The 26,805-nt window shown below is 49.0% G+C and overlaps 7 protein-coding genes across 7 annotated transcripts; 2 read left to right on the forward strand and 5 right to left on the reverse strand.

Annotated features, from left to right (window-relative positions):
- Window positions 1-936: 936 nt before the first annotated feature.
- Window positions 937-5,365, reverse strand: L228DRAFT_279327 (hypothetical protein). The gene is made up of 3 exons (XM_018335678.1): window positions 4,405-5,365; window positions 1,337-4,351; window positions 937-1,275 (listed from the first exon to the last, which is right to left on the reverse strand). The coding sequence occupies exons 1-3, from the start codon at window positions 4,996-4,998 to the stop codon at window positions 1,219-1,221; spliced, it is 3,666 nt and encodes a 1,221-aa protein (XP_018191634.1). The 5' UTR covers window positions 4,999-5,365; the 3' UTR covers window positions 937-1,218.
- A 1,301-nt stretch (window positions 5,366-6,666) lies between these two features.
- On the reverse strand, window positions 6,667-7,098 carry L228DRAFT_242481 (hypothetical protein). Its single transcript, XM_018331446.1, has one exon. The coding sequence runs from the start codon at window positions 6,883-6,885 to the stop codon at window positions 6,712-6,714; it is 174 nt and encodes a 57-aa protein (XP_018191635.1). The 5' UTR covers window positions 6,886-7,098; the 3' UTR covers window positions 6,667-6,711.
- A 1,900-nt stretch (window positions 7,099-8,998) lies between these two features.
- Window positions 8,999-9,634, forward strand: L228DRAFT_235194 (hypothetical protein; the record flags this gene model as incomplete). Its single annotated transcript, XM_018330697.1, has 1 exon — window positions 8,999-9,634. The coding sequence occupies one exon, from the start codon at window positions 8,999-9,001 to the stop codon at window positions 9,632-9,634; it is 636 nt and encodes a 211-aa protein (XP_018191636.1).
- Window positions 9,635-11,081: 1,447 nt separating this feature from the next.
- On the reverse strand, window positions 11,082-13,523 carry L228DRAFT_251911 (amino acid transporter; the record flags this gene model as incomplete). The annotated part of the gene is made up of 2 exons (XM_018333657.1): window positions 11,082-12,642; window positions 13,501-13,523. 2 exons carry the CDS (start codon window positions 13,521-13,523, stop codon window positions 11,082-11,084), a joined length of 1,584 nt encoding a protein of 527 aa, XP_018191637.1.
- A 1,530-nt stretch (window positions 13,524-15,053) lies between these two features.
- Window positions 15,054-16,745, reverse strand: L228DRAFT_206218 (general substrate transporter; the record flags this gene model as incomplete). Its single annotated transcript, XM_018329669.1, has 2 exons — window positions 15,054-16,246; window positions 16,319-16,745. 2 exons carry the CDS (start codon window positions 16,743-16,745, stop codon window positions 15,054-15,056), a joined length of 1,620 nt encoding a protein of 539 aa, XP_018191638.1.
- A 3,439-nt stretch (window positions 16,746-20,184) lies between these two features.
- L228DRAFT_235197 (hypothetical protein) lies at window positions 20,185-23,842 on the forward strand (the record flags this gene model as incomplete). Its single annotated transcript, XM_018330698.1, has 4 exons — window positions 20,185-20,361; window positions 20,444-20,766; window positions 20,852-21,872; window positions 21,980-23,842. 4 exons carry the CDS (start codon window positions 20,185-20,187, stop codon window positions 23,840-23,842), a joined length of 3,384 nt encoding a protein of 1,127 aa, XP_018191639.1.
- Window positions 23,843-24,060: 218 nt separating this feature from the next.
- L228DRAFT_254734 (dihydrodipicolinate synthetase) lies at window positions 24,061-25,662 on the reverse strand (the record flags this gene model as incomplete). The annotated part of the gene is made up of 2 exons (XM_018333848.1): window positions 24,061-25,512; window positions 25,659-25,662. The coding sequence occupies 2 exons, from the start codon at window positions 25,660-25,662 to the stop codon at window positions 24,548-24,550; spliced, it is 969 nt and encodes a 322-aa protein (XP_018191640.1). The 3' UTR covers window positions 24,061-24,547.
- Between the last annotated feature and the right edge of the window lie 1,143 nt (window positions 25,663-26,805).

The raw sequence follows: 26,805 nt of genomic DNA on the forward strand, positions 1-26,805 counted from the left end.
CCTTTCTCGGGAACGTTGGATTCGACGAAAAGAACTTCTCCTTCATGCGGACTAAAGGCTACGTAGCATTAGATTCCTTGGTGCGAAGTTATCGAAAAGTAAATTGTCGGAGTCAACAGGCTGGCAAAGGGGAAAAGAGTATTGTATTGACGTTTGGGTGGTCTACCTAAAGTTAAGTGGTAGGCCAGGGGGAAACGGGAGAGAGAAAAACAAATAAACGGGGTAGAGCATTTTATTGAGTTTTACTGGGAACTGGGAGCGGGGGGAAGTTTGCAAGAGACTGGGAGACGAGAGACATAAGAAATGGACAAAGACAAAGTTGAAGGGGAGGCAAAGGAAGGGAAAAAAGGAACTGGGAAGGAAATGTGCTTGTTGAATGTTTTACGTGAGAAAATAACGCGAGGGAGAAAAAAAGGAAGATGAGAGAACATGGAGTCGTGAGATGGACTAGAACAAAGACATGGAAAGGCAAGGTGAAGTGAGGAGAAAGAAACGTGTGATAAAGAAATAAGAAAAGAAAAATGACAAGTTGAATGAGAATACATATGCAAGAAACGGGACATGTGTAAATGTGCAGCTGTTCTTGAATTTGGATTTCTTTGACAAATAGACACTCATCGGAAAGGACAAAGGATGAATGACGACAGCAAACTAGACTAGGCTGGCCTGTGCAAGAAAACCTTGACAATGTTCAACATGACCCAATCTTAGTATCCTGATGTGTAGTATGTATCAAATTGTAGAATCTATTGCCTGAGAGTAGCTTGACAGGCTATCACTGACAGCTTGAGTGGTGCATTGCGGATAGTTTGTTAACGGGTTGCCCGGTTGAGTAACCAAACTCAACAAAGATGAACAGGCACCAATGGTACATTAGACAATTGAAAATTTCCAAGTACTTTCTGCTGCGAACAAGAATCGTCAAATGATGTGATAGGCCGGTTGTTGGCCAAACATGAGTTGGCAGCATGCATGAAGATTCTGGAAGTTTTCAACGCTCAAATTTCAGACCAGAACGCAAGAACCATGTTGATGTCGAATCAGAGCAGATCAAACAAGGCCAGTGCTGAATGACCTGTTGAGTAGTTGCAGAAAAATGGACGAACAAAACAAGACATCGCTCGTGAACGTGGTATCAAATCTCATTGATTCGTAAACTCGTTTCGCATAAATCTTCCAGGTCATCGACGCTTCCAAGAGGATCTGCTCATGCAGTATCTAAGTTTGATCTGGGAGTTCCGGATTTGCCTGGTTGAACTGATCACGCTGGCTAAACTGGGTAATAGGCAGAAAGGTTAGAGGTAATCAAGCAGTATGTGGTTTGATCAATACTTACCTTGTAATAATCCGTCGTTCTGGTCATGTTTGCGTGCATTTCGTTCATTTTACGTCCAATGCCGTTGTGGACCTTGGCCAGCTTACGGAATGACTCTCGCTGCACCCGACGGCGCGGGTAATATTCAGCAGCGCTCATTTCCGCAACAGCATCTTCATCAATAAGTTCTCCAGCTTGTTTGTGGGGCGTTGTTGGCACAGAACTATGTGAATTTTCAGAATAGTCATAATAGTCAGGAGTCTGAACGCTACTATTTGGTTCCATAGACTCGATGACGTCTCTGACTGTCGATAGAGCCTCCGACCGCTCCGCACTGTCCTCGATTCCAAGAGACCCAACAATTTCTCTAGCAACGGTGGAGGCAGAGTCATCAAAGCTGGTAGACGTGTCGAGATTAGATAGCGCTGGATGGCCCTCCAATTCGTATCTAACTGGGGATTTTCCTCTATCAGCTTGGTTGGTGGACGTCCCATCGTACCCCTGAGAATCAGAGCTCTCAGGCTCTTGAATAGGAACTGTGTCTTCAACCACATCGTTCAGGGTGGGCCGAGCTAGTTGTCTTCGAGGCGGTACATTGTCGGATTCGACATTCACAGGAAAGCGATTAGAGGGACGCCTCGAAGGATTTGACGTCGCGACTGTATTTCGGCGAATAAGCGTGTGAGGCTCATCAACGTACGAAAAGTCTTCATCCTCGATTTGATTTTGAGCTGGAGGTGCGTGAACAGCGACATTGTGACCATTAGAGGCACTACTCTCAGTCTGATTCTTCTCAATATTAAAGGTTTGAGAAGGTGCAGCCTTTACTTTTTTTGGAGATTTGAAAACCTCCTCACTGTTCTGAGTTATCGAAGCCTCAACATAATTTGGGCTCTGTGGAGTCAAATTGTTCAATGACTGCAGTGCAAGCGTTTTACTTTTACCTTTGAATGTAAAAGTTTCGGCCTGGCTCCGAAGTATTTCTTGCTTTAATATCTCTTCACCGTGATTGACACGATATTCGCTGGGCGACTCCCGCACATCTGCTCCACTCATGGTAGGAGGTTGAACCCTTCCCATGGTCCCTCCACTGCGGTCGGAGGCAGCAAAGGATGATCGTGGGCCCGTATTGTTGAACCCACCAAACATGCCGCCACCATGAACCCCATCCGTTTGACCCATCAAGCCGTGTCGCTTCAATTGCGAGGTCGAAGGTCTCGGGTTCACAGTATTCCGGCGCTCTAAGGAAGACTTGGAAGCATTTGACCTATGGCCTGAAACACTCTGTGTGCGGATGCTGTGCGCGCGAAAGCTTCCAGGAGGGTCTTGCCAGCTGCGTGTGTCTTCTGTCGGAGGCTGCCAGGTGGACTGAATAGTCCAGCAATGACTCATATGATGGACAGCGTCTTCAAGCTGTTGTGGCATCCACTGCCCTAGTCCATATACCGATGCGTTCAAAAAGTATTTTACGCCCTCAGTATGGCGAAGACCGGGCGTGTCGACCGACACAGCAGCCAATGTCTGCAATATTCCATAGATGGCGGCCCATCTTCCACGGCGGGCCTCATGGGGATCCAGATCAGTGGCGTAGTCTGTCTTTTCGAAATTGATAAAAGCGTCGACCAGGGGATTAGAAATGACTTTTGACGGCACGAGGTCAATATTGCTTGCCTCGATGTATGACAACAGTGCGCGTGAGTTGGACAGACTTCGTTCATCATCAATGTCCATTCGTCCCTTTGATCCGGCATCTGGTGGTAGCAGTTTCGCCTGAGGAGGCACCAATGGATAAGGGTTCGGAATGTGCGGGAAATTGTTCAGATTATCGAATCTCACCAACATGTCGGTGAGTGGCAGATCCTCGCTGTCAGCCTGAAACATATATTTGCTGTTGTGCAATATTTGCCACTTGCGGCCACTGCGCTCCTCTACGCAATCCCATCCGACTTCTCGATCCACCAAAAAGTCAAACAATGCGCCAAAGTCGGCTTGAAGGCGTCGCACTATCTGCCTGTTGAGCCAGCTGATCGCTCCACGTTCCTTCATCGGCGGCCAGACGCCATAGACTGATGAATAGTATTTGAGAAAGAACTCTCTGCACCTTTCATATGCGGCCTTTGATTGAGAGGGAGACTTTTGGACAGCTACACTCTTTTTGTCTTTCTCTGGCTCTTCAATCCACATTCCAGAATAGTCAAAATCTTCCAAAAGCCTTGCAGCTTCCTTGACACGAATCCGAAGCTTATCAGCCCGGTATTGAATTTGTCTTCTTGTGGACGCATTAACACCCAGTTTGGCCAGAACGAGCTCGCTCTGGTCGTCATGCATGCCAACACAATGAACAAAAGCCTCTCTGAAGCCAGAAACGTAGCAGATCTCCTCGCTTTCGCTCCATTTCAAGAAGCTTGCGGCTCTCCCAAAATCAGCCCTCACATCGTCTAGATTGCTTTTTTCTAGCCAATCAATTATTCTTGCCACATTCGCATTTGGAATCTCAACAGTCGGAGGAAGGTAATTGTCAAGGCGCTCAAGAAGACCAGGCAAGATGTCGCTGTATTTGAGACCCACCATGGAGTTTACTCCTTGAAGAAGGCCAAAAACGTTGCGTGTCGTCAGATGTTGGCTAATCTTTTCCTTTGGCGACAGTTTGCTCCCGCAAAATATGAAGATTTCATAGGTTGCTTGCAGCTCATGGTCACTGCTTATCGCCACGGATGTGTGCGGCGTTGAGGTGTTAAGACTATTCCGTCCTCCAGTTGGAAGAGCTCCGCTGTGTGGACGTCGTGGCGAAGCAGAACTGGCCATTGAGCTCCGCGATACAAATGTTGCAGATGAGAACGTGGTCGGCAAATTTTCAAAATCATTGTAAGTATTATGCTTATAGCCTTCGTCCAAGCACGCATTGAAGAAAGGAGAATTGAGCTTTCTCAACTCAGAGGAGTGTAGACGAAAGCTGGGTCCTGGGCCCCGCGCATCTAATCGGTCGAAGCTCAAGTACACTATGGTGTCACCCGTTTCATCCCATAGCTCAGGGTCCTATCTCAGATTAGAAAGCTAACCCCTAGAACTATAGATATCCTTTTACTTACCTTTATCATGCTTTGCCAAAAGCTGCAAGCACCATCGGGACCAAATCTTTTGATTTTATAGCGCGCATAGAAATTATCAGACTCGTCAGCCATGAGATCCGGGCGTTCATAAAATGATTTATGTCTGGTAAGTGTGCGTTGAAGCTCAAAAGAAAAATCGTCTGCCATCGGAGACGGAAAAGGGTTGGATTCTGACCGGAGAACAGACATCTCAACCGCTTTCTCCTTTGACTTTCCTCCGGAAAAAGTTGCCGCAAGCTTATGTCTGATCTTTTCACTGTTGCCATCCATAAAAGCTCGCAGTCTGCTTTTCTTGTGAGTCGTTCTTCCGCTCACGGTGGCAGCCGGAGTCGGTACAATGGCGTTGTTGAGCACATAGCCTGCTCCTGATGGGGCTGGGACCCACGATGCGTGCGTTGGTGAATTCAACGGCTCTGAGAATTGAGGAAGAGAGCCAGGGGCCTCCAGCTCATCATCAGAGACGTATCCGAACAATAGATCAGCTGAGCTTGTGGTAGCACCAGCGAGTGGAGTTGGGCCCACGTCGTTCACTTCGGCCTTTTTCTTGCGCACATACGCGCTCCTACCTGACATTGCGTAGAGCCGTTCTGGTGAAGGGAGGAAAAGACACAGAACAGATACTGGTAGTTGATGCAAGCAAGACTAACGCTAGGGGAAAGAAGAAAACTCGGAGGTGAAGAAAGAAGGTAAGGGTTGGGTGTTGAAAGTGAAGAAGAGTGAAAAATAACAACAAAGAGCGAGAGTATAAGCTGAGCTCAGTTGCCACGGGGAGTCGGGGTCATCAAGTAGTGATCTTAGGAGGCTCAAAACAAAGGCTATGACCAAGCACCAAATATTCACTGCTGCATGAAAAGCTGTACGCAAAGAACCTGAACAGAGAAGACCGCACAAGAGTTTTGACACGGGGTTTTTTGTAATAGTAATGCAAATTATGCAAATAATATGTGATGGAAATTGAAGTAATTCATACATGGTAATAACATTCTCACCTCTTGCATGTCCAGCCTGCTGTGGTGACTACCGGGATCCCTACTAACACCCACCGGCGCGCATGGTTCGGGCCATACCCTCCCGCATCTGTAGTATGAGCCAGCAAGCCCAGAGTCCATCTTGGGACAATTGACCCTTTCGGTTCAAGGCCAAGAAATCCAGGATGCCGCTGCTGCAGTACCCTAATGATGCTATTGATGATCGGGCAGATCAGACCAGGGGCCATCAGGACGACAAAAGATTCAGACGAAAAGGGCATAGAGCTTTGATGGGCCGACATGGCTATGCAGCCACAACGTTCAGTTAAGTCCCCCTTCTAAGGTGTTGCATTTTGGCCGAAACCATCAATCAACGAACTTGACAAGCCTGGCGGCGGATTGAATAGTGGAAAGTTCAAAGGTCCGGGGTAAAGCGCCGTCGGGGAGTCCTTGGCTCGATTGGCAGGTGTCGGCTGAAAGATCCGTAAGGGCAGCCATAGAAGCACGGGGCGCTTTCGGATATGCAGCAAAGATTGGGAACAACGATTGAACAAAGAAAAGCTTTGAGGAATGGATGATGTATTGGATAGAGTCTAGGAGCTAGGTATGTAGCCATTCTGGTCCTTTTTATAGGTAATCTAGTTGCTCACTAAAATAGAGACATTGTTTCCTGCTACAAACATTTCCCTTGCCGATAAGACGATCATGCTCTCCCAAAACTAGAAACTATATAGGTATTACACATTCAGTATAGTTATACATTCAGTATATACATCGGGACACTAATTGATTTCAGCGACATGAACCAGCAGTGATGAATAAATTACTCTGTACTCTCTGACGGTTGAGCTAATGTATAAGTTGCCACGTGCAAAGACTCAACCAGACATCCGCACGAAGCTGCTCTCACGGAACAAGCAATTATTATAAGCTTGATGTGGGATAATTATGCATGCCAGGATCTGCGTTTAGCCCTTCCCCTTTAACAGAACCTCCTCCATAGAAGCATATCATTAAAGTCCATCATCTTCTAAACGGTATGCAGCTCACCATTTTCATCAACGTACTCCGTCACGATCAAGTCCCCCCCTTATCCTCACCGATGTCTTCTCCCTTTAGCAACAGAAATTTCCGTGGCATACTCATATATACCAAGTGATCAATACACACTTTTTGGCCAAAGATGATGCCGCTTCGAAAATTTGGAATTGCTGCCTGCGATGCAACCATTGCCACCGCGAAAATCGCGACTGCCTCGTTGCTCAGGGCAACAACGGACTGGATCTGCACATGGAGCCTGTCCAATGAACGATACGGATCATGTTTGTTCCTCCTTCAAAAAGTCACGGAATTCTTGCGGGAACAGATCATCTGTAATGACAGTTGAACGGGCGCCCGTGTCCCAAATCATCAATTGGTTGTCCAACTTGCACACGGAGTCCTCGCTGCCAGCGTCGAGTCCTTCAATTCGTAAATTGTGGGAGCCAGCCATCTTCGAGCTCGGCTTTGATCCTCACATATGGTTGACGCCATGGTTTTTTTCGCCTCTTCCTTCCTAGCTGCTGCGAAGCGATTCTCAGAAGGCTGAGGGAAAGAATTTCCTGATTCCAGGACGGCGCTGCTTTGTATTTCTGCTCCAGCAGGCTCGTTTTCGGAGATGAGATTTGGTTGATTTCTTGCATGCTCCAAAGAGCAAGCTCCCTGCGCCGCTGCGGTAAATCTCTAGAAGTTGCAGATGGTGGTAGTAACAAGAACTTCTCGTCTATATCGCCGAGTGAGTTCCCCACGGCATATATCGCCCCCTTCCAGGTAGACAATGCGGGCATGGTGACAGACAGGTCATTGTACTTTCTGTTCATGTCCGTTGTGAGCTCCCGGAGCACATCTAGGATGCCGCGTATCTGCTGTCATGAAGTTCTGCTGATGATGAGCAATATGGTTGTTTATGCTGAGTATCGTTTAGTTAGAGATAGTGTATAATACTCGAGCGATGAGGCAGAGTTGCTGGTTTTTATACCCGTCTCAGGTGTCTAGCAGGAACGGTGAACGTTGGCCAGAGCACACAGGACTTGTTTACGTTTCTTAGAAAACAAAAATGGCAATAATCTTCATTAGTTATCAATCTTGGTTGTTTGAAGTAGCATATGATGATATGAGATTTGACCCGGTCAAGGATTTCATTTCCGTTTTGAACCGATATAAGAGGAAATGATGAAAGAGATTCAGACAGTTTCAAGATCGAATAGGAAATTGTTTAAAAGGTGTCATCTCGGAATAACAAGAGATCTTAGTATATGATACTGGATTGGTCTCCATCGGTATAGTTTACTTGTTCTTTCGAGAGGCGTTCCAGAGAGGTAATATATATCGTGGGACGGTGAAGGTGAATATTCACCTGGCGGGCCAGGCAGACTTTTAACTACAGACAGTGAAGCGGTAGCGCGACTCGGATAGCTTTCTCCCCTATAGATCCTGATCTAGTTAATCATTGTCGCTTGTCTTCACTATACAGTCTTCACTATACAGTGTTATATTACAGATGAATCCTGCGGTAACTTTCAGCACTGCCAATCGAATTTTGGCTAAGGTATAACATTGGCTTCACAGTGATAATTGATACAACAGCGCTACCCCGATTCCATCTTATCTTGGACGCGGTATTATGTCAGCTTATGGTTTGTGAGGGAGGCAGAGAACTGTCATGGCGGGATCGATCGATATGGACCCACGGTTCGCTGCCTGAGCGCTGCCCGCCGAAACCTTGTTTTCTCTATTTGGTACACAAGCTGTTCAGAACAGAAACAAGTTACTGGCATCGTCGATTGATCACAGAGCTTCTACGCCTCAATTCGGAGAGCCTCAAGATCAAGCAAGAGACAAGCTGAGCAATTAGACTCCGGCAACATGGGCCAGCTTGAATAAATACAGGAAAGGGTAGATATATTCACAGCATCAAGCTTTTCGGACAGCATCGTTGCGCGATCACTTCTCAAGAAGTTTACGCTGTAACTAACTTTTGCATGAGCTTACGATGTACTTTATATGCGACATCAAAAGTATAACCCAAGCCGGGACGATAATGATGATGATAATGGGTGTTCGTGGTCTCGAGTATCTGCATCCCGTGTGGTTTTGACCAACCACGATGCGAATTGACCAGCCACCCCAACCACCTGTTTCTTGCTCGCCCAGCCAGCCTTCTCATTTCCCCTCATGCGCGCTGACGCTGCTGCGTCACTTACAGCTGCCAGGATGTAGCCCTGGCGTCTTTTCCCTTTTCCCTTTTCCCTTTTCTTCCTTGATTTTTCCTCTTCTTCCTCTTTGTCCCATCTTTCCCTTTTGCGTTGATCGTCTCGTTATACATTTTCGCATATGATCCGGTGAACGTGCATATCCAAACATTGCCAACGCCAGCGATATATTGTACGTATCAAATTGCAATGCACGAATTTTTCATAACCCGAAGGAAAATAAGCTAACGAATACGCAGGCACTGGGACAATAGAATTGGATAAGCTCCGACAATATCTTCCCTGCGATAGCTCCAAACATTTTCGCTTCAACCTCCCGACCAGCTCACTTAATCCAACACATTACCGTCCAAAATGCTGCGCGGACTTGTATTCACCTTCTGGCGGCTGCTAGAAATCATCACTCTGATTCCCACTTTGGGGATGCTAGCCTGGTTCGTGCACGGCTTTGTCGCCTCGAACCAGCTCACGCCAGACTATATCCTGGTGCTGTTCATTGCCAGCGTCCTGGCCACCGCATGGGCGATTGCAACACTATTCGCCTATCACCGGGCCAGCCATTCTCCCTTTTTCGTCAGCATCATCGATCTTGGCTTCGTAGGCACCTTCATCGCCGGCGTGTATCTGCTGCGCGGCGTCACGCACGTGAGCTGCCACAGCTGGACGTCCGGGCCCTTGTATTTCAGTCTGGGCCCCTTTGGATACTATGGCCGGCAATCGGGCAATTCGTGGTCGTTTCACATCAACAAGTCGTGCGCGATGCTCAAGGCCTGTTTTGCCTTTGGCATCATGAACTGCATCTTCTTTTTCGTCACGGCGCTGATTGCCCTGCTGTTCCATGACAACAACCGCGCCCGCGAGGAGGTCGTCGTCAAGCGCGAACGCGTCTCCCGTCATGGTCACCGCCGGAGCCACTCCCGCAGCAACTATGGCGCATATCCGGACCGCCGCTCGTCGCACCGGAGCACCCGTCGTCAGTATTACGTCTGATCTGACTTGGACTTAACCAGAAAATCAGGCCCTTCTCGGGCTCATGGATTTCGACGAATCCACCCTATTTCTCTTTTTTTTTTCATTCTTATTTTTATTCTTATTTTTTTTATACGTCCAAATAATGTTGTCTTTGCGACGAACCCATGGTTCATCTGACGAAAACGATTCTCTTTTTTCTTATCATTTACATTTCCGGAGAAGGAAATATTAATGTCGAACGATGATGAGCGATGATAATACGACACGGCATGAACCTGTCTAGACTCACTCTCATAGTCTTTCAGGATGTCGAATTCCTGAAAATTCTGTTATCTCATTCTTGCCTCCTCTTCTCCTCTTCTCCTCTTCTTCTTTTCTCTTCTTGTCCTTCTAAATATGCTGAGATATCCCTTTGCCGAGCTTCTCCAACGCTCCGTTGCTTTAGTCCCAATTAACTTTTCTTCCCCCCTCCTTTTTTATTTTGTTATTTTTCCTCTCCTTTTTCGTCTGTCCTATCTCATGTCCTTATCTTCTATACTCTCAATCACAGGCTACGACAGCAATACTTTACTTCTGTCAATTTTACCTCTATCAGATTTTACCTGAATTCTAATACATACTTTTCTCCGTGACCTCGAAAAGATGGAATCTGAAGCCAGGACCCCATGATGCCATGATGCCATGATGCCAAGAAACAAGCAACAGGCAACATGTGACGTTTTGTAGCAAGCAGCTGGCAAAGAAGTACTCCGTACTTGGAGCCAGCCAGGGTTGCAGGCCAGTATATAACCAGGTCACATACCTTAACATACCTTACCTACCTTACTCTCGAAAGTTACCCAGTTCAGGTACGAAGTAATTCAATGATACCACTCACACCAGACAAACAAAAACGCTAAAGCGAAATGAACAAACATCTCAGACACATAGTAGGATTAGCTTAGTACATGCATAATCTAATCTATGACTCGCGCTCATCTACCCATCTCTTTTTCGGCATAATCTACTCTGTACTTTACATCGAACAATGCTATTCTAGCTGATGCCTGGCGTACCAATCACGTTCCCGCTTCCGCATTTCTATATGCGAGAGGTCGCTTTGGGTTGTTCCTCCCAGAGTTGAGACGTCAAGATTTAACAAAACCCCTCCTTCAATTCTTTCTCGTCCTGCCTGATCATTAGGTCTGGACGGGGTCTCATATCAGGACCATGACCTGCTGGAGTGTATCGTGGCGTGGAAGTAGCTCTGGATATCGTGACGTATTGCCTCCGGCAGTAATGGCCTGCGTCGGCGCTTTTGATGAGACGGCGTGCATACATTGCAGTATCGCAGCGTTGATGGGATTCAGTGTCAGGGCCAGGGTTTGTTTGGCACTGGCGTAAAGGTCCTGCGAGGCTGCGTGGCTATGCTGCAATCGGGAAAGAAGAGGACAGCAATATCGTTGCAATGAACAATAGAGCCCACTCAGCTGACGAGCCTCTTGAAAACATGCTTCATCCTGATCGACCACCGTTTCCGTTCCCGGGGCGCTTCCTCCTCATTGGCCTGGGCGGCTCTTCTCTCAATCTCATCCAATCCCGTCGTGAGATCCATCTCTGACGCTCTGACAAACCTGCTCTTCTTGCCAACTTTAAAGGCCGTAAAGACCACAACGAACACGCCAATGGGCAGATAATTGCCAAAGAACTGGGTAGTGTCCCACTTGCCCTTTCTAAAGACGGGCCAGCCGCTGAACAGCAGCACCGAGGAGATGACGACGATGATCCAGTAGGCGCCAACACATGTAAATCGATTCTTAAAGGGTAAGGATGCGCGACTGATGCCCTGGGCATTCATGCCCGCGCGGAAGCGGAGGTAGGTGACGGCAATGCAGAGCCAAGTAATGATTCCCGCTAGAGCGGTGAGTTGGAGGAAAAAGTTGAAAACGCTGGTCGAACTCGACCCGACTGCCAAAAAAGCTAGCAGGCTCATGGCCCACGTGGCCAGGACAGCAAGCCAGGGGGATCCCCAAGTGGTAGTCTTTGAAAAGACGTTCGGCGCGAAGCCCGTGCCTGCCATGGAATGGAGAGTTCGCGAAGCGGTGTAAATATCTGACACGGTGGCAGAGACGGCGGACGTGATGATGCAAGCGTTTATGATACTGGGGAGTGCTTTGATGCCGGCCTGCTGAATCGCAATGACATAGGGACTGGCAGAGGCCGTGGAAGATGAGCCCAGGCGAGAGTCGTCGGATGGCACAATGAGGCTGACGCAAAAGGCGCCCAAAAAGTAAAAAAGGAGAACACGGATCCACGTCGCCCGCAACGCGGTGGGCAGGATCTTGCGAGGGTTACGGGTCTCGGCCGAGGCCAGGGCCAGCATCTCAGCGCCAATCGACGAGAAGGAGGCCGTGGTCAGGCCGGAAAAGAAACCTAGGAAGCGTCCCAGCGAGCCGCCTATCCCTTCATACTGCACAAAGGGGCCTGGGTTTTTCCAGTACCTGAAGCCAATGTAGTCGTGGCTTGGACCTCCGCCGGCGTCGAGAACGATGGACAGGATAATCAGTCCGACAATGGTGATGACCTTGATTGTGGACATGTAGAACTCGACCTCTGCATACAGCCGCGGACCACAGAGGTTGACTGCCAGAGCGAGTGCGAGACAGAGCGCTATCCACACGCCGCCAGGGACGGATTGGGTCCAGTACGTGACGAGCACGGCGACGGCTGACGTTTCGGCAGCTGCAATCAACGCCCAGCAGTACCAGTAGTTCCAAGACATGGCCGCAGAAAGTGCCGGGTCAACAAAACGTCCGGAGAGTCTCAGGTGGGCGCCCACGACGGGCAGATATGTCACCATCTCGCCGACGCACAGCATGACGCAGAAGACGACGGAGCATATCACGACATAACCCAAAACCAAACCGACAGGTCCCGCAGTAGTAAGCGCTGAGCCAATGCCCAAGAAGATGCCTGTGCCAATGACCGAGCCCAGACTGATGAACGTGAGGTGACGACTATTGAGCTTCTGGTGGAGGCCTTCGGTACTATTGTGGTGCTGGCTCTCCAATTGCGTTCCATCTTCGATATAGCCCAGGTCGAAGCTGTCAGGGTCACCCTCTTTCCCCGGCGGAGGAGCATTCTTCTTCAAGTCGGTTGCCATTGTCCTCTATCAACACTTTTCCCACGCAAGAAAAGAACTGATCGCGTTAATTTCTCATGGAAATTGAGTTGAAATGAACTTATGGGGAGAAGAGCTTGAATTAATGACAGCGCATCCGTCTGCCCCTCGGACGCATTTATAACAGGCCCGGCCAAAGTTGGCATCTTTCAGTCTCCACCCCTGGATCTTCCATCAGGTAACTCCGTACATAAACCTTCCATCTTTTTTCCCATTCTCCTCGTAAATGTGTAACATACTCCACACATGGGAGCTCTCCACTAATTCGACATGGGTCTTTTGATAAGAGTAGAGTGCGGGAACGTTGTGAGTTGGGATATCCCGGCGAGCATTGAGGTCTTGACCTACACTAGGCTCGGGTTGTGAGAAGCAAATTGTCAACAGTATGTGTGTACCTGAGCCACCCGCCTTATTGACCCCTGAAAATGGGGTCAAAGCCGACTGTACCCGCGGAAATGCCATGGAAAAGCGCCCCGAGCCCGCGAGCCCCGAGCCATTCCGCCGCACATTTGATACTGAAAGACCCCGGCCATTCCCGAAGTCGGAAATATTCTTTTAAGTTGCTGATCAATGGCGTATTCCCTGTCGCCAATTCCTCCATATTGTTGCTTTCCGTTTGTCCCGCCCCCGCTATCAACGGAGTAGAAATTATATGACGTACATAGCTTGGTTGGAATCCTATCTCAGATAGGCATTGACATTTCCTTAGATTCAGTTATGACACACCCGCGGAGTCTGCTTAGTCATTTCGCAAACGCCTCTGTAGGGGCAGTGGCCTCCGTCCCAAGACGATCTGTCTTTTCTTTTTGTCACTGTTCTGTCATTATTTAAAGGATCATATAAATCCATCTTATTATCGTCCATATTCCTGGCTATGCATTGCATTCTGGAATAAACATTAGGTCAAGCCCCCTCGCCCGTTCATCAACCCCGCACAAATCCTTGTCTTGTCCCGCTTCACCTCGCTTGACAGTCAAGCCCAAACCAGAAACGGCCTAAGCTACTCTATTCCCCCTATCCTCTTTCTATCTGACTCTTCCCGCATTTGGCCTCCCTGCCTGCCTGACAAGTTTGTGTCGTAATTCGTCACCGGAGCATTTCCTGCTGGAGCCAGTTGCTGTCTTCCCCGGGTTTTTAACCAACTCAAGGTATACCTTGGCAAAGTCTGGGGACGGGTAGAGAGGGAGGGGAACCGGGGCGGCGGGGGGTTGATGGTAGTTTATTCCTACTGTGCCACAGTATACACAGTACAGCGTTCAGAACAAAAGCTCAAGTTACAGTACACTTTGCTCGGCAGCATTTTCCGCAGCTGTACGGAGGTAAACGGTGTACTCTGTAGCGGTCAATGGCGGTATACGTGGGGTACGTGGGGCATAAATCATCCCCACATCGATTGGATCCCCCTTCCCCGCACATTCTTTTTCTTGTTAGTAGGGACTTCAAAGTCAATTGACACTTTGCACTTTTGATGCCGCGCTACCTATACCCTAAATAAATTATGTGTAGGGCAGTACCTTATCCCTTCATAATTTGGGTTAATCATTACTGAGGTATACATACCCTATAAAATGGCATTCTGACACAACTATTGTCCAGAGCATATAATCTATATCTACACTTCTGACAATAGTACCATCATGCATCGGTCAGGGAGTCTGATGAAACACTATTTGATTTTTGCATGCATGCAAATTATACCTGGCAACCTTTCTCTTGCTTTGATTTTAGCGGCGGGAACAAGAAAGCTAATGGGACCATGTTTAGCAGCACACATCATGATGATGGAAGGCCCCAATCAAACGTCACACGACCACAAGCGGGCCAGTTGTCAACGAGGACATTCAGCGCGGACACTTTGTCGTCTTGTGTTCACCTTTTAGCTGAAGTCATGACGAAGTCACAAGTTCTGAGAAGAAGGTAAGTTAAAAATTGTTTGCAATTCATGACTAGTAGTACCTATGCCAAAAGCCTGCCCCCAAAATTCTGTCTTGTCCAATTCCTATCGTTTTCTCAAAAAAACAAACCAGTAGAGGTGAGAAGCAGAAAGACCAAAAAACTCCGCGCTCTAGACTTTCAGCGCATAAGCGCCGTGTCGTAGCTATCTGATGTTCATGTGTGACAAGTGCCAAGACATAAGTTTACAGGGAAGACAGACGGGACGTGGGAAGGAAACATATGGGTATACCAACCACCAAGAAGACTTGGGTCGACGAGGTGCCCTTATCGGAAAAGAAAAAAGTGAACAATAAAAGAGAAAAGGAGAGAAGAGAGAGGCGATTAGACCTTTTCGGAAAGGCCGGGAACATCGACATGCTCGGTATGAGCAATTGACTTCTTGCGTTGGACATCGGCCTCGATGTCGGCAAGGGTGTGAGTGCGGGTATTGACACCGGTGTCCTGGACTTCTTGGAAGGAGATGGTAGGGACGAAGCCTTTGCTGTGCCACGCGTGGCCGACCTTGGCGTAGAGCTCGTCAACTTGCTCGAGCGACAGGCCCTTGGTCTCGTAGATGAAGAACCAGACAAAGACGATGCAAACGCCGCAGCAACTGCCCCAAATGAAGAAGACCTTTGAACCCAACCCGGCATCGCCAGGACCGCTATCAACGAGGTAAGGAGTCGCATAGGCAATAGCCCAGTTGAGCAGCCAGTTCGAAGCGGTGGTCATGGAGAGCGACTTGGCGCGCACCTTGAGCGGGAAGAGCTCACCAGTCACAACCCAGGCGCAAGGTCCCCAGGAACACGCAAAGAAGAAGATATAGATGCAGACAAAGGCGATGAGCACCTTGTTGGCAACAAGTGAACTCGTCGTCGTGCCGACAATGGCAATAATGAACTGGCAGATAAACATTCCAATGGCACCAAAGAGCAACAGAGGACGACGACCCCATTTCTCGACCAGGTACAGGCCAGGAACGGTGGAGACGACATTGACAATGGATGTAATCAGATTGATAATAAAAGGGTTGTGGATTCCCGAGTTCTTGAAGAATGAAGTGCCATAGTAGAAGATAAAATTGACACCAGTCAGCTGCTGGAGGGCTTGAAGACTGCAACCGGTAAGGAGACGCTTGCGTAGATTGCCCTTGAAGCAGTCGAGGTAGGTGGCCTTGCCCAGCGACATTTCGTACTGGTGGTTGGCTTGGATTTCTCCAAGCTCCTCCACAAGAGCGGGGTGGTCCATGTCGAGTCGTCGGAGTCTGGAAAGTGCCTTGCACGCCTTGGTGTGCTTGCCTTTCTTGACGAGGAACCTGGGGGTCTCGGGGAGGAACAGCATGCCACTAATGATGATGAGAGCCCAGGCAAACTGCACAGCGATCGGGATCCGATAGGATCCGGTGTCTGTACGGTTCTTTGTGGCATTGTCGACAATAGACGCGAGGAGAAGACCAATAGTAATGGCCCATTGATAGGCGCCCACAACTGTGCCACGGATCCACTTGGGAGCAGTCTCAGACTGATATAGAGGAACTAAAATGTTGTTAGTACGAGAATCTTTGGAAATGGGTGAGAGCATGCGGGATTCGCAAATGAAGAACGTACTTAAAGCAGATACCAGACCGACACCATAACCAGCAAAGAATCGGCCAGCCACGAACATTGGGATAGCGGTTGAGGCAGTCTGAAGAATGACACCGAGGATAAACACCCAGCTGGATGCAATCAACGCAAGACGACGTCCCATGAAGTCAGCAAATGGGGCGGCGGTCAGGGCACCGAAAAAAGTGCCAGCAGAAAGAATAGACACAATTTCAGAAGACTGGCTTGCCGTAACATCGGGAAGACCGTCCTTGGGATTGATGTGTCCAGTGGAGAATTGCTTTCGCCATGCATCCATAGCAAGGATGCCGCCAATGGTACCGGTATCATATCCAAAAAGGATACCTCCAAAGGCAACAAAGAGACCGATTAAGATAGCCGGCAAAGCCGAGCCCGCCGAGCCCTCGGGCTTCTTAAGCATGAAACCCATCTTGAAGCCTTAAGACAAATGTCCTGGGACAAGTTTTATGGGTGAAGGAGAGTGATAATTATGATTTGCGCGTATATGAGACAATGCCACAGTTGTTGTATGTCAAGACAGCAGTGGAATCCCTCTCGACGAGAGAAAGTCCTTGACTTTTCTGCAGCAACGATGATGAATGATTGGAGCAATCTCCGCAGGGATGTGGTGTTATTTAAGTACTTTCCACTGTGTGGAGGAGTGGGGCCTGGACTGAACCCATTAGAAAAACCTGGGGAAGGCACAACGGACTCCCAACTGCCTCTATCGGAGCAAGTCCGCAAGCTGCCAAGGGACGCGCTTGCGATAGATGCAGAAGGAACGGAACAGTGTCAGTCTGGACATCACTGCAAAATGGACTTTCTCCAGTCTCGACTCCGTCAGGTCATGGCCGGAGATGTGTTGATAGGAGACGGTCGAGGAGCCGTCTCGCTGCCTAAACCTAATATACATCTAGAGTCAAAGTTTATTTGAGAGTTAGTGTCGTTTCAGTCAAGTTGGCGACTCTGAGAGCTCTCACAAGGAGGCATAGGGTGGTAGTCGACACCATCTCGAAATCATCACCCCAGAAGCTTTAGAGCCAATTCGTCCCAGAGCTTAGTTCTTTCGAACCAAAGGCAAATCTCCGTGTTTGGAGCTGCTGTTGGTGGCTGCAGGAAAAACAACCACGGACGACGAAGGCTAGTAAACCATTATCGGCAGACCAGTGCTATGGCCAGGCCCATGTGGTGGTTTGATCGCGAGACACGCCTGTCCAGAAACAGGAAAGGTTTGAGGGATCACCATGCGAATGAGAGACGTGCCATCCGTCTCCCCGTCTTCTGAGGATGTGGATGCCACGCACCGTTTCTTCCTCGAGGTAGTTAGGTGGACTAGCAAACGCTGAATGCGTTCGCTCAACGGATTCACCTCGCAAATAGTTCATCGGGGTACTGTCTTCTTCTGGCATTGGGCTCGGACTGAGAACTTTGCTGAGAGCGGGACAGATTACGCAACGAGCCGAATATGATATTCGCAACAGGAATTTCAAATGGTCCATTGCTGTGCATATCCTTCTGGGCACAGAATTGATTTGCCAAAGCCTCAGGAATTACAAGGCGGCATTTGCAGGTCCCACCATCTTTAATGATAGGTCCTCATTGCAATTTTATCTGTGGCGGAGAGCAAATGTTCTCTTTTCTGGCGTAGTTCGAGCAATAACGCAGACAAGTCTGCCTGGCAGAGTTAAAACCAACGGGGGCCGCTGCGGAGAAACCAATAATGGAACGGCACACAGCGAGAGACACGGCGCAGAGAAAGGTAGGTTGCCGCATCACGCGCATTCGGGCCTTTGGCGCTCCAAAACCATCACGGCTGTAAGGGATAACCAAAGTTCGTTCTCCCAAACCTACAGAGTCTGAAGCGAGAAGCCGTATTGCCAAGCCTCACAAACGTTCGGCAACTAACTCAGTAGGCAATCGCCCTTTTGCAGCCGCTTGCTCGCTACAGCGCGCCACAATTCCGGGGCGAACCCCAGATTCTGTGGTCAATGGCGCGGTGGCGGTCGAGCGATCCGACCAGCGCGTGGTTTGGAGATTAAGGTGGGTGTGGCAAGTAGTCGAACCCTTCGAATTCCTCCCTCCGCTTTCTCTGCATCGTTCCATTTCCACCAATCAATCCATGTGACCTTGACTTAGACTTTCAACAGGTTTGTCGGTTTTGATCGGTCGATGAAGCCGTGTGCAGATGCCGGAAAAGAAATGGATGCCAACACCATCACGGCCGTCATCGCCCCACACTTGCCCGTCCATGATCTGCGCCAAGTTAGTATCGTGTTCGTGCGTGCAAGATCTGCACCAGGATCTATCCTGACTTTGATCCGCGACCCCCCAGTAATAGCAGGGTTAGCTTCATGATTCAGATGTAGAGTCCCCTTCAGTGACCTCCCCCTGTCCCGCAATGATACCACCAGACCTTGACCTAAAATTTGCGCTGGTAACATTGTTTTCTGGCATCATTTCATCCTGCTTGACGAGAAGAAAGAAACCATGCTCATCTAGAAGCTTGCTGAGTGCGGAATTGACCTGAACAAAACAAAACATTTCTCCAAATCTCAGGCATGAACGCCTCCAGTGAGCACAATTGTGAGCCTTGTTCGAATCCTTCGTTTCTTCGCCGTTTTCGGGCTGAGAATTCTATTTTCACCATTCACTATTCGCATGAAAGATTTTGCTAATTCATTAGACCCCTATTGTTTTCTCCTCGTCTAATGCACATTTATTGTGCACACCCTTTTCAACCTGACGATCTTTTTTGTTGGTGGGATGGCAATGATAGCGCTGTTCCAAGCAGACGAAAAGACTTACCTACCTAGGTCAAGTCATATTAGCGTAGCCGTTCGTTCTTGTGGCGACAGGCTTGTTTCCCCATGAAGTTGGACGGGTGGAAAATGCCAGAGATCCAGGCTGCCCTCTCGACCACCCTCCATCATAGGGTCTGGATTCTTTCAACATCAGGAACCAGGCACCACCGTCAGCACCCGGCGAGCCCTATGGAGTTCCTGCACCACTTGTCGGAACCAAATGAAAGCTGACGTGCCACGACGATCTGGGACGTAACAGGATAACGGCTGACGCCCCGTCGATATCTCAGAAAGATATCGAGAAACTGTGGCGTTTGTTGGACGATAATACAGTCGGATAGGCAAAACGTTGTGAGTAGTGTGCAGTTTGTCCAAGAACAGCCTATTTCCGCCACATCCCCCAGTGGATGTTCCGACACAACCATGGAGACGCAGCGCGGAGAGATGTCCCAGAAGCCTCCCGGAAGCTCACTATCGACCCAATGAGTAAGCGTGGTCCTGGTTTGGAGTGATCATATTCTACATACCAGATTGTTGAATCCACCATAGTACGGTAGCTTCTAAAGTCGTGGCCGTGATAATAGGCAGCGATGCGAGGCATCGTTCTCTATCGATGATTAGAGGAGTTGAAGGCGGTCCTTTTGCCCACTTTCAATCGGCCGTAGCTTTCACAGGGATCATAGCTCACAGCTACTGCGTTCTCCTTTGGCATTCATTCGACTCAAAGCCCGCGAGATCCCACCTTTCCCAAAGTCATCGCCGAAATTGACATTTACCTTCTCTGACTCCCTTTGTGTGTTCACTTTGATCGCGTCCTTTGAGTTATCTTGCTTTTGCTGTCCTCCAAATGTTCTTTGTTCTCGGTTCAGCTGGCGTTGCCTTCTTTGTTCGTGGAATTAATCGGGGTCTAACCTCCATCATGACTTACACAAACGAGCATCCTCCCGGTTCTCCATCTATAGATGAAGTCTTCTTGATCTGAAGTTCCTTGAAGTTTTGCGAATTACTTCTCTCCTGCAAATTCTTTTGTCGAGATACCTTTGCACACGTAGGGTAATTTATACGAAGATGAACATAACTCCTCAGACAAGGCGCCGAAATCGGCTTCCTCGCGATCGTGCCCGCGAGAAATTCCAAGAGTTGCTGGATAAGAATCCGCAAATGACCCTGATAGAGCAACTTCAAAATTATTATCCTCATGGCGAAGACCAGGGGCCGCTGTTCATGCAGATTTTAAACGACTATGTACTGGAGTCCCAGAAACTCAATTAAAACGCTGTCGACGTCACAAATTCGAACTTCTTTTTTGCTAATTCTAATATCTTAGGTGCCTGTTGCTCAGATTCGATCCTTGCTCTTCAACCGTTATACCCGTGCTGCAGCTGAGCCAGTGTTGTGGGCTCGCATTGACTTATCATTCGATTCCATATTCGAGGGCCAGAGCGCAAAGGGCCAGTTTGAGGCCTTCTTTGATAGTATTGAAGCAAGGAGAAAGACGGATAGCTGGCATCCGGAATGGATACAAGAGATTTCAATCCATGATAGTCCGCTAATGACAGCACGATCTAGACTGTCTGCTCACAATATCCACGCGTGGAACTGGAAATTTGGGGCCCTGGTGAAAGAGTTTTCGGCGCTCAGATCTTTTACGTACGTAGGAGAATATTCTAGATTTCCACCTTTTTATTATAGTAGGATTACTATACAAAGCTGGTGCTAACGCCTGTTACTACAGATGGAATTCGACGATCCCGTTCAGCCCGGCACTTCTAGAATCTCTTGGCGACGACCTGACATGTTTGCGAGAATGCCAATTTATTATTCACTCGACGATGGCGACTAGATTGTGCGAAGGCCAATATATTCTGATAGGCGATAAAGAACAAGATGCCCAGGAGATGAAACCGAGTTCGTCAAAGGCTACATCGCGTCCTGATAAACGCAAGCTCTCTGTTCTAAGCGATATTGTGCTCTTGGAGGCGACATCTTTGCATGTGTCTAGGCTTGCTAGAGTAATAGGCAGGTACTTTGATAATGTTCGCGATGTCCGCATCTTTGGAGACCTTAGCCATGCTGGCCGCCAGAGAGCCGCTGACGATGCTACGCCTCTCCCATCCCGCAGTCAAAGCGATTTGTCTTTGCCTCCAAGTCAAATACAAGCGCCCGGCACTATATCCGTCCAGCGGCTTTCCCTTGTCGGCCTTGGCATTGCAGCAAAATACATAGTTTCGGCCCTTATTCCTCAGGATCTCATAGATTTGAAGATTGATCATTGTGTTGTCTTGCGCCATATTCTTCAGCCTCTGACTGGGAAGGCGGCAAATCTTGGCGGGTTCGACGTTCACTTGCCTGATATTCATGATTATCCCGACACTGAACGTGGTCCGCAAAAACAAGACCAAATGGCCGTTTGCAACTTTCTCCGATCTGGTACATGCCGGCTGAAAGCGCTTCAAATCTGTGGGCAATTTACTTCTGACAACTTTCTCCCCGGCAACATTGGAGAAATTGACAACAACGTGGGTCAGGGATGGAGCTGGAGAGCACTGAATCAGAAAGCGCAGCTATTTTCAGCAATTCAGGCACATTTGCCATGGTTGGAACAGCTTTCCGTCATTGATGGGTTCAATTATGAGTTTACCCAGTTTACTGTGGAGGAAATGAGGGAGATTGGACTTTGCGCACCGCGTCTAATCGACTTTCGATTTCGTGCAACACCCGCGTGGCCAGGACCGGGGCGAGAACAAGCTCTGCTAGTAAGTTACCAGTTGCAAACACTGGGCCTCCATATCCAGTCTACCAATATTTAATGCTCTGTGATCATTATCACCTCTTTACACTGCACAACTAATTATTTATGTAGTCTTACCTCTCGACTGTCCTGCCCTATCTGCAACAGGTTCATTGCATTGGGCTCTTCGGAAATACATTTGTGCCAGATATATCTGAATTCGAGCAAAACTACCATCAAGACGACAAAGACAAATCCAACATCAATGTTTTTGACATTTACCAGAAGTCTAATTTTGACTTTTCGCACTATGCCCAACTTATTCGACGTGAAATAGTCGCAACTGTGGCAGCAGTCAAAGCAGCTCATCCAGGTATGCAGCTTCGATTACTAGGATACGAAGAGGCAGCGTCTCAGTGGCCGGCCCCGTTTCTCCAACTTTTGGAATCATTGGATCCCTCTTCACAACAGATCATCACTCCCGGCAAAGGGGTTACTCCTTCAGGGCTTTGGAAAAGCCCTAAATCCCCTGTCGCTGCACTGTCTGCGGCCGCCGCCGCGTCTAGCGCAGCCTTTGCCAGTACTACCCCCAGCAACCCTCCTGTGAAAGGTGGTTTGTCTGTGTTGAACTCCGGCAAAAGTTCATTATTGTCCTCCTTCTTGAACTTCACCAGGTCGCCGCTCAAACGTTCTAATTTTACTATGCCTGCCTTTCTCAATATGAACCCACTACTGGGGCGAGACAGTAATCAGCCTCCACGGCGGGGATCACTACCCGGCGATCTGCTCTCCTCTGGCGTACCCTCAGCCCTGGAGTTTTCATCATCTACGCTGGTGGCCTTTACCGCGGGATCACAGCAGCCCTCTGCTTCTCTCGCTCCAGCAGGCACTGATCATCGTGCTCCACTAGTTGTCCCTATGAAGCGTTCGAAAGACCATGGCCAAGCAACACCCAGCACCAAGAAACCAAAAACTCGAGATGCAGCTCGTCAGCCAGTGAAGTCCGTACCCCGAACCCCGCAAACCCCTCCAAATCAGACAAGTTCTCCTGAGACGACAACTAAAAAACTCACCGATGAAGAGAAATTTGCGCATCTGCGTACCTATTTCCTCAAAGCCCAAGAATACGCTGACGCCAACCCTTCGCATGAATGGTATTGGGTCGTTACTCCCACACCTCAGCTTCTTCCTATTCCGGGCAGTACGTTCCCATCTCAATCCACCGATACCACAATAACAACAACATCTTCATCATCATCATATCACACGCCACGAAGTCAGCCCAGTCTACATGCCTACAGCAACAATCCGCAAACCCCACCATCTCGACCAGCGGCCCAGGTTCCAAAGACCCCACCAAACGCATTCAGCAGTCCCGGTGGGACCTTGACACGTACGCCCTCGACTCTACGTACGCCATCAGCGCCAGGAACGGGGTCGCGGTTGCAGCCAGGATCTGGAACAGGAACGTCCCCATATGCGACTACTGCTCCGACGCAGGATAGACTCGCAGAGACAAGTCCTTTCTTTCGTAACGGATCCCAGGGCATCAGACTCCTGGCACATATTCGCGGTGGCGATGGTGGTGATCCCGCGACTGACCCCGCGACTGACCCCGCTGTCGTTAATACAAGCGCTGGAATAACCTCAGGTAGTAACACCGACGGTGTTGTCCGTCGCTCAACAAGACCGGCTAGACATTCGAGAAATACTCGGACGAATAGAAACACGAAGAATGCAGGCGAAGGCGGTGCCGGTTCGTCAACAGCACCTGCTGCTGCTGCTGCTGCTGCTGCTGTTGCATCAGGAAGCAGAGCAGGCGGACCAGGAAGAGCAAGAGGAGCCGTGGCCACGGGAAGCGGAAACGGGTGGCTCTTTCAGGAACATCTTCGCGGGTATGCAATCATGCTGGGGATCAAGCAGCGCGGGGTGGAGCGAAGAAGACGTGTCGCCGCTGGGGTTGGGGCTAGGAGTAAGAGTAGGCGGCGGTGGTAGTGTTTGCGGGTTTTTGTACGGGTATTTGTGTCGTTAACGGACGATTATTAGGTTGATGTCCTTTTCAATCTGATTATCTAAATTTATTTGTTTTTGTTTTTATATTTTCATCTTTATCTTCATTTATTTTTTTATTTTGTTTTATTATATTTTTATGTCGCTCTCTTTTTTTTATTTTAATCCTTACATTTGTTTTTTTTTTTTTTTTTTTTTTTTTTGATTTATCGATTTATTTATCTTTACTTTTCACCCTTCTACTTTTTTTACTATTTCGTATTTCTCTTAGATTAGCTTGCCTTTATAGAAATGACCGATCCCGATATTTGCTTCATGCAGCGATTTAAGTGTATAAACTACTGTACACCAACGGTTCTGGACATGGGACACTGTATTTGAACACCACGATCAGCGTTCACAATATCGATACGGATACAAATATCACGTAGAACCAAGCGGTATCAAAAGGGGTTTGAATCGGTTTTAAAACGGGACAAACTGCCCGTCGGTTTTTTTTTCAATGCCATTAATCTAAGGTATGCTTCTCATGACACTAGGTTATCAGGTTGCCAGGTTGCCCATGCAATCTCTCTCTCTCTCTCTTTCTCTCTCTCTTTGACATAAACCCCTTCCCCCCTAAACATTTGTAACCTAAGGTATTCAAAATACCTACCTACCTAGATACCTACCTAGATACCCAAGGTGCCGTTATAAACTCTTCTCCAGCTCAACCAGTTCCTCAAACGCCTCGACAATCTCGCGCACTTCACCCTTGCCCCACCTTGGCAGCGGCCGGCGCGCGTATCCTCCATAGCCGAAGAAGGTCTGCAGCGCGGCTTTGGTACCGATGATGCCGCCCCTGATTGCGGCCCAGTCGCCGCGCGCTACGACGGCTTGGAGTTTACGCGCTTCTTGGATCTGGCCTGACGCATAGAGATCAATGAGTCGCGCGCAGGCTTTTGGTGCAATGTTGCCTAGCCCGCTGATGGTGCCCGACCCGCCGGCAATGAGCGCTTGGAGGGTGAAATCGGCGGAGCCGCCGAGACACATGAACTTTTGCGTTGACGATGTTGGTGATGATGATGGAGATGCAGACAAAGAAGAAGAAGAGCAAGGACTCCAAGCGCCCGTGGCTTCGGCAATACGGAGCAACTTCCCCGTATTTCCACAGGTCAGCTTACATCCGACAATGTTAGGATGGTTCGCGAGACTGATAATGGCATCGGAGTCAAGGTCCGTGCCGCTGACTGCGCCGGGGTAGTTATATATGAGAATGGGGATTGGGGAAGCAGTGGCGACGTCGGTGAAAAACTGAATGAGAGCGTCTGTTGAGAGAAAGGGCTTGTAATATGATGGGGGCAAGACCAGGGCATAGTCGCCGCCGGACTCGAGCGCTTCGTGGCACAGCTCGATGGTCTCGCGGGTAGATTGGGCGCCGCAGCCGACGATAATGGGTAATGTAGAAAACCCAGCAGCATCGAGAGCAGAACGGGTGACGCGGGTGACGGTGCGGCGTTCAGAGTGCGTGAGATGCACGGCCTCGCCGTTGGAGCCCTGGGTGGTGATGCCTGCGACGCCGGCCCGGGCGAGGCGGACGGCGTGCTGCGATATCACTGGGATATCGAGGTCTTCGGTGACAGGGTCAAAGAAGACGACGGTGGGCACATACGCGCCTAGAACAAGGGGCCGCGTTGGGCTGGAGTGAGAGACTAGGGTAGGCTTTGATGAAGTGGTGGTAGTGGAGGTGTCGTAAGTGGGTTTGAGTTTGGAGGCCGAGGCTAGGGTATAAGGAGATGAGGAAGAGGAAGATAAAGGAAACCCATTGGTGGCAGGCTTATTGCCGTTTCGAGACCCGTGGGACAAGGAAGAGCCGTTGGGGAATCTTGGAGTGTAGTCACCAGCTGGTGACGAGGTATCTTTGTGGGGAGCCATGACGAAAGAATCGAACCTTTTCCCAGTGCACTCCAATACAGTTTAAAGCAAGAAATAGAAGACGGATGAAACACCAAAAAAATGGAATGGACGGATTTGGAAATGAAGATTGAAAGCGAAATGCAGCCAATTGAGAGCTAAAAGGACAGCCAAATCACAAAGAAGATGAAAAGACCTGAGCGTAACAAAGAGAAAAAGAAGAGTCAAAGGAAGAGAAGCTGCCACTGCGGGATTGATGAGAGATTAAATACTCAACCATACGAGCTGCACAGGGCTTCCCATGGAGATGCAGGGATGAGGTAAGAGAAACGAGTGTCGGAGTGGCAGAGCAGATGAAGAGTAAACGGAGGGATCGTATTTTGATTGAGGCTGAAGTTGGGTTCGCCATTCATCTCTCACAAACCGGGGCCACGAGGCCCCCAGCCAAAGTTGTGCAGCGGTATGACGACGGTTGGTCAAGACCTAGATCATCAGATCATGCCCGCTAGGTTAGTCAAAGAATACATGATGAACGTCAAGTCCTCTTGGGTTTAGCTCTGGGGGAGATCGTCAAGAAGACCAAAATACCAAGAATCTGTCTGCCTGGCCGAAGCAACTAGTCTCTTAACACACTCACACTCCCAAGCGCTTCCCCATTCCCCTCTTGCTCCCTTTTAGATTGATCGTTTCTCTCTGTTTTGGGGGCTGAAGACACCGGGCATTTTCCTGCCACGGAGTGTTGAGAATAGCGTACAGATTCAGCCCGAATCCAGCGCCACATGTGATCAAGGCACACCGGTAAGCGACATTCTAGGGGGCGTCCTTTGGGTCCGGCCCAGCTGAACGCTGGAGTTTCTCGAATAGAGTTACCAGGAACAGACCCTGGAGTAAGCAAAAAAAAAAAAAAAAACCATAACTAAGACGGTTTAGAATAACCCTTCGCGTGGCCCAGGGTCAGTGGCACACTACCCCGGGAATTCGGCGCCAGAGCCAGAACAATGGGAAAAAGATCAATCAAAGGTGGTGGATGTTCGCCCGTCCAAAGAAGTGGGGGT

Source organism: Xylona heveae (assembly GCF_001619985.1).
Source record: "Xylona heveae TC161 unplaced genomic scaffold L228scaffold_1, whole genome shotgun sequence".
Taxonomy (NCBI): Eukaryota; Fungi; Ascomycota; class Xylonomycetes; order Xylonales; family Xylonaceae; genus Xylona; species Xylona heveae.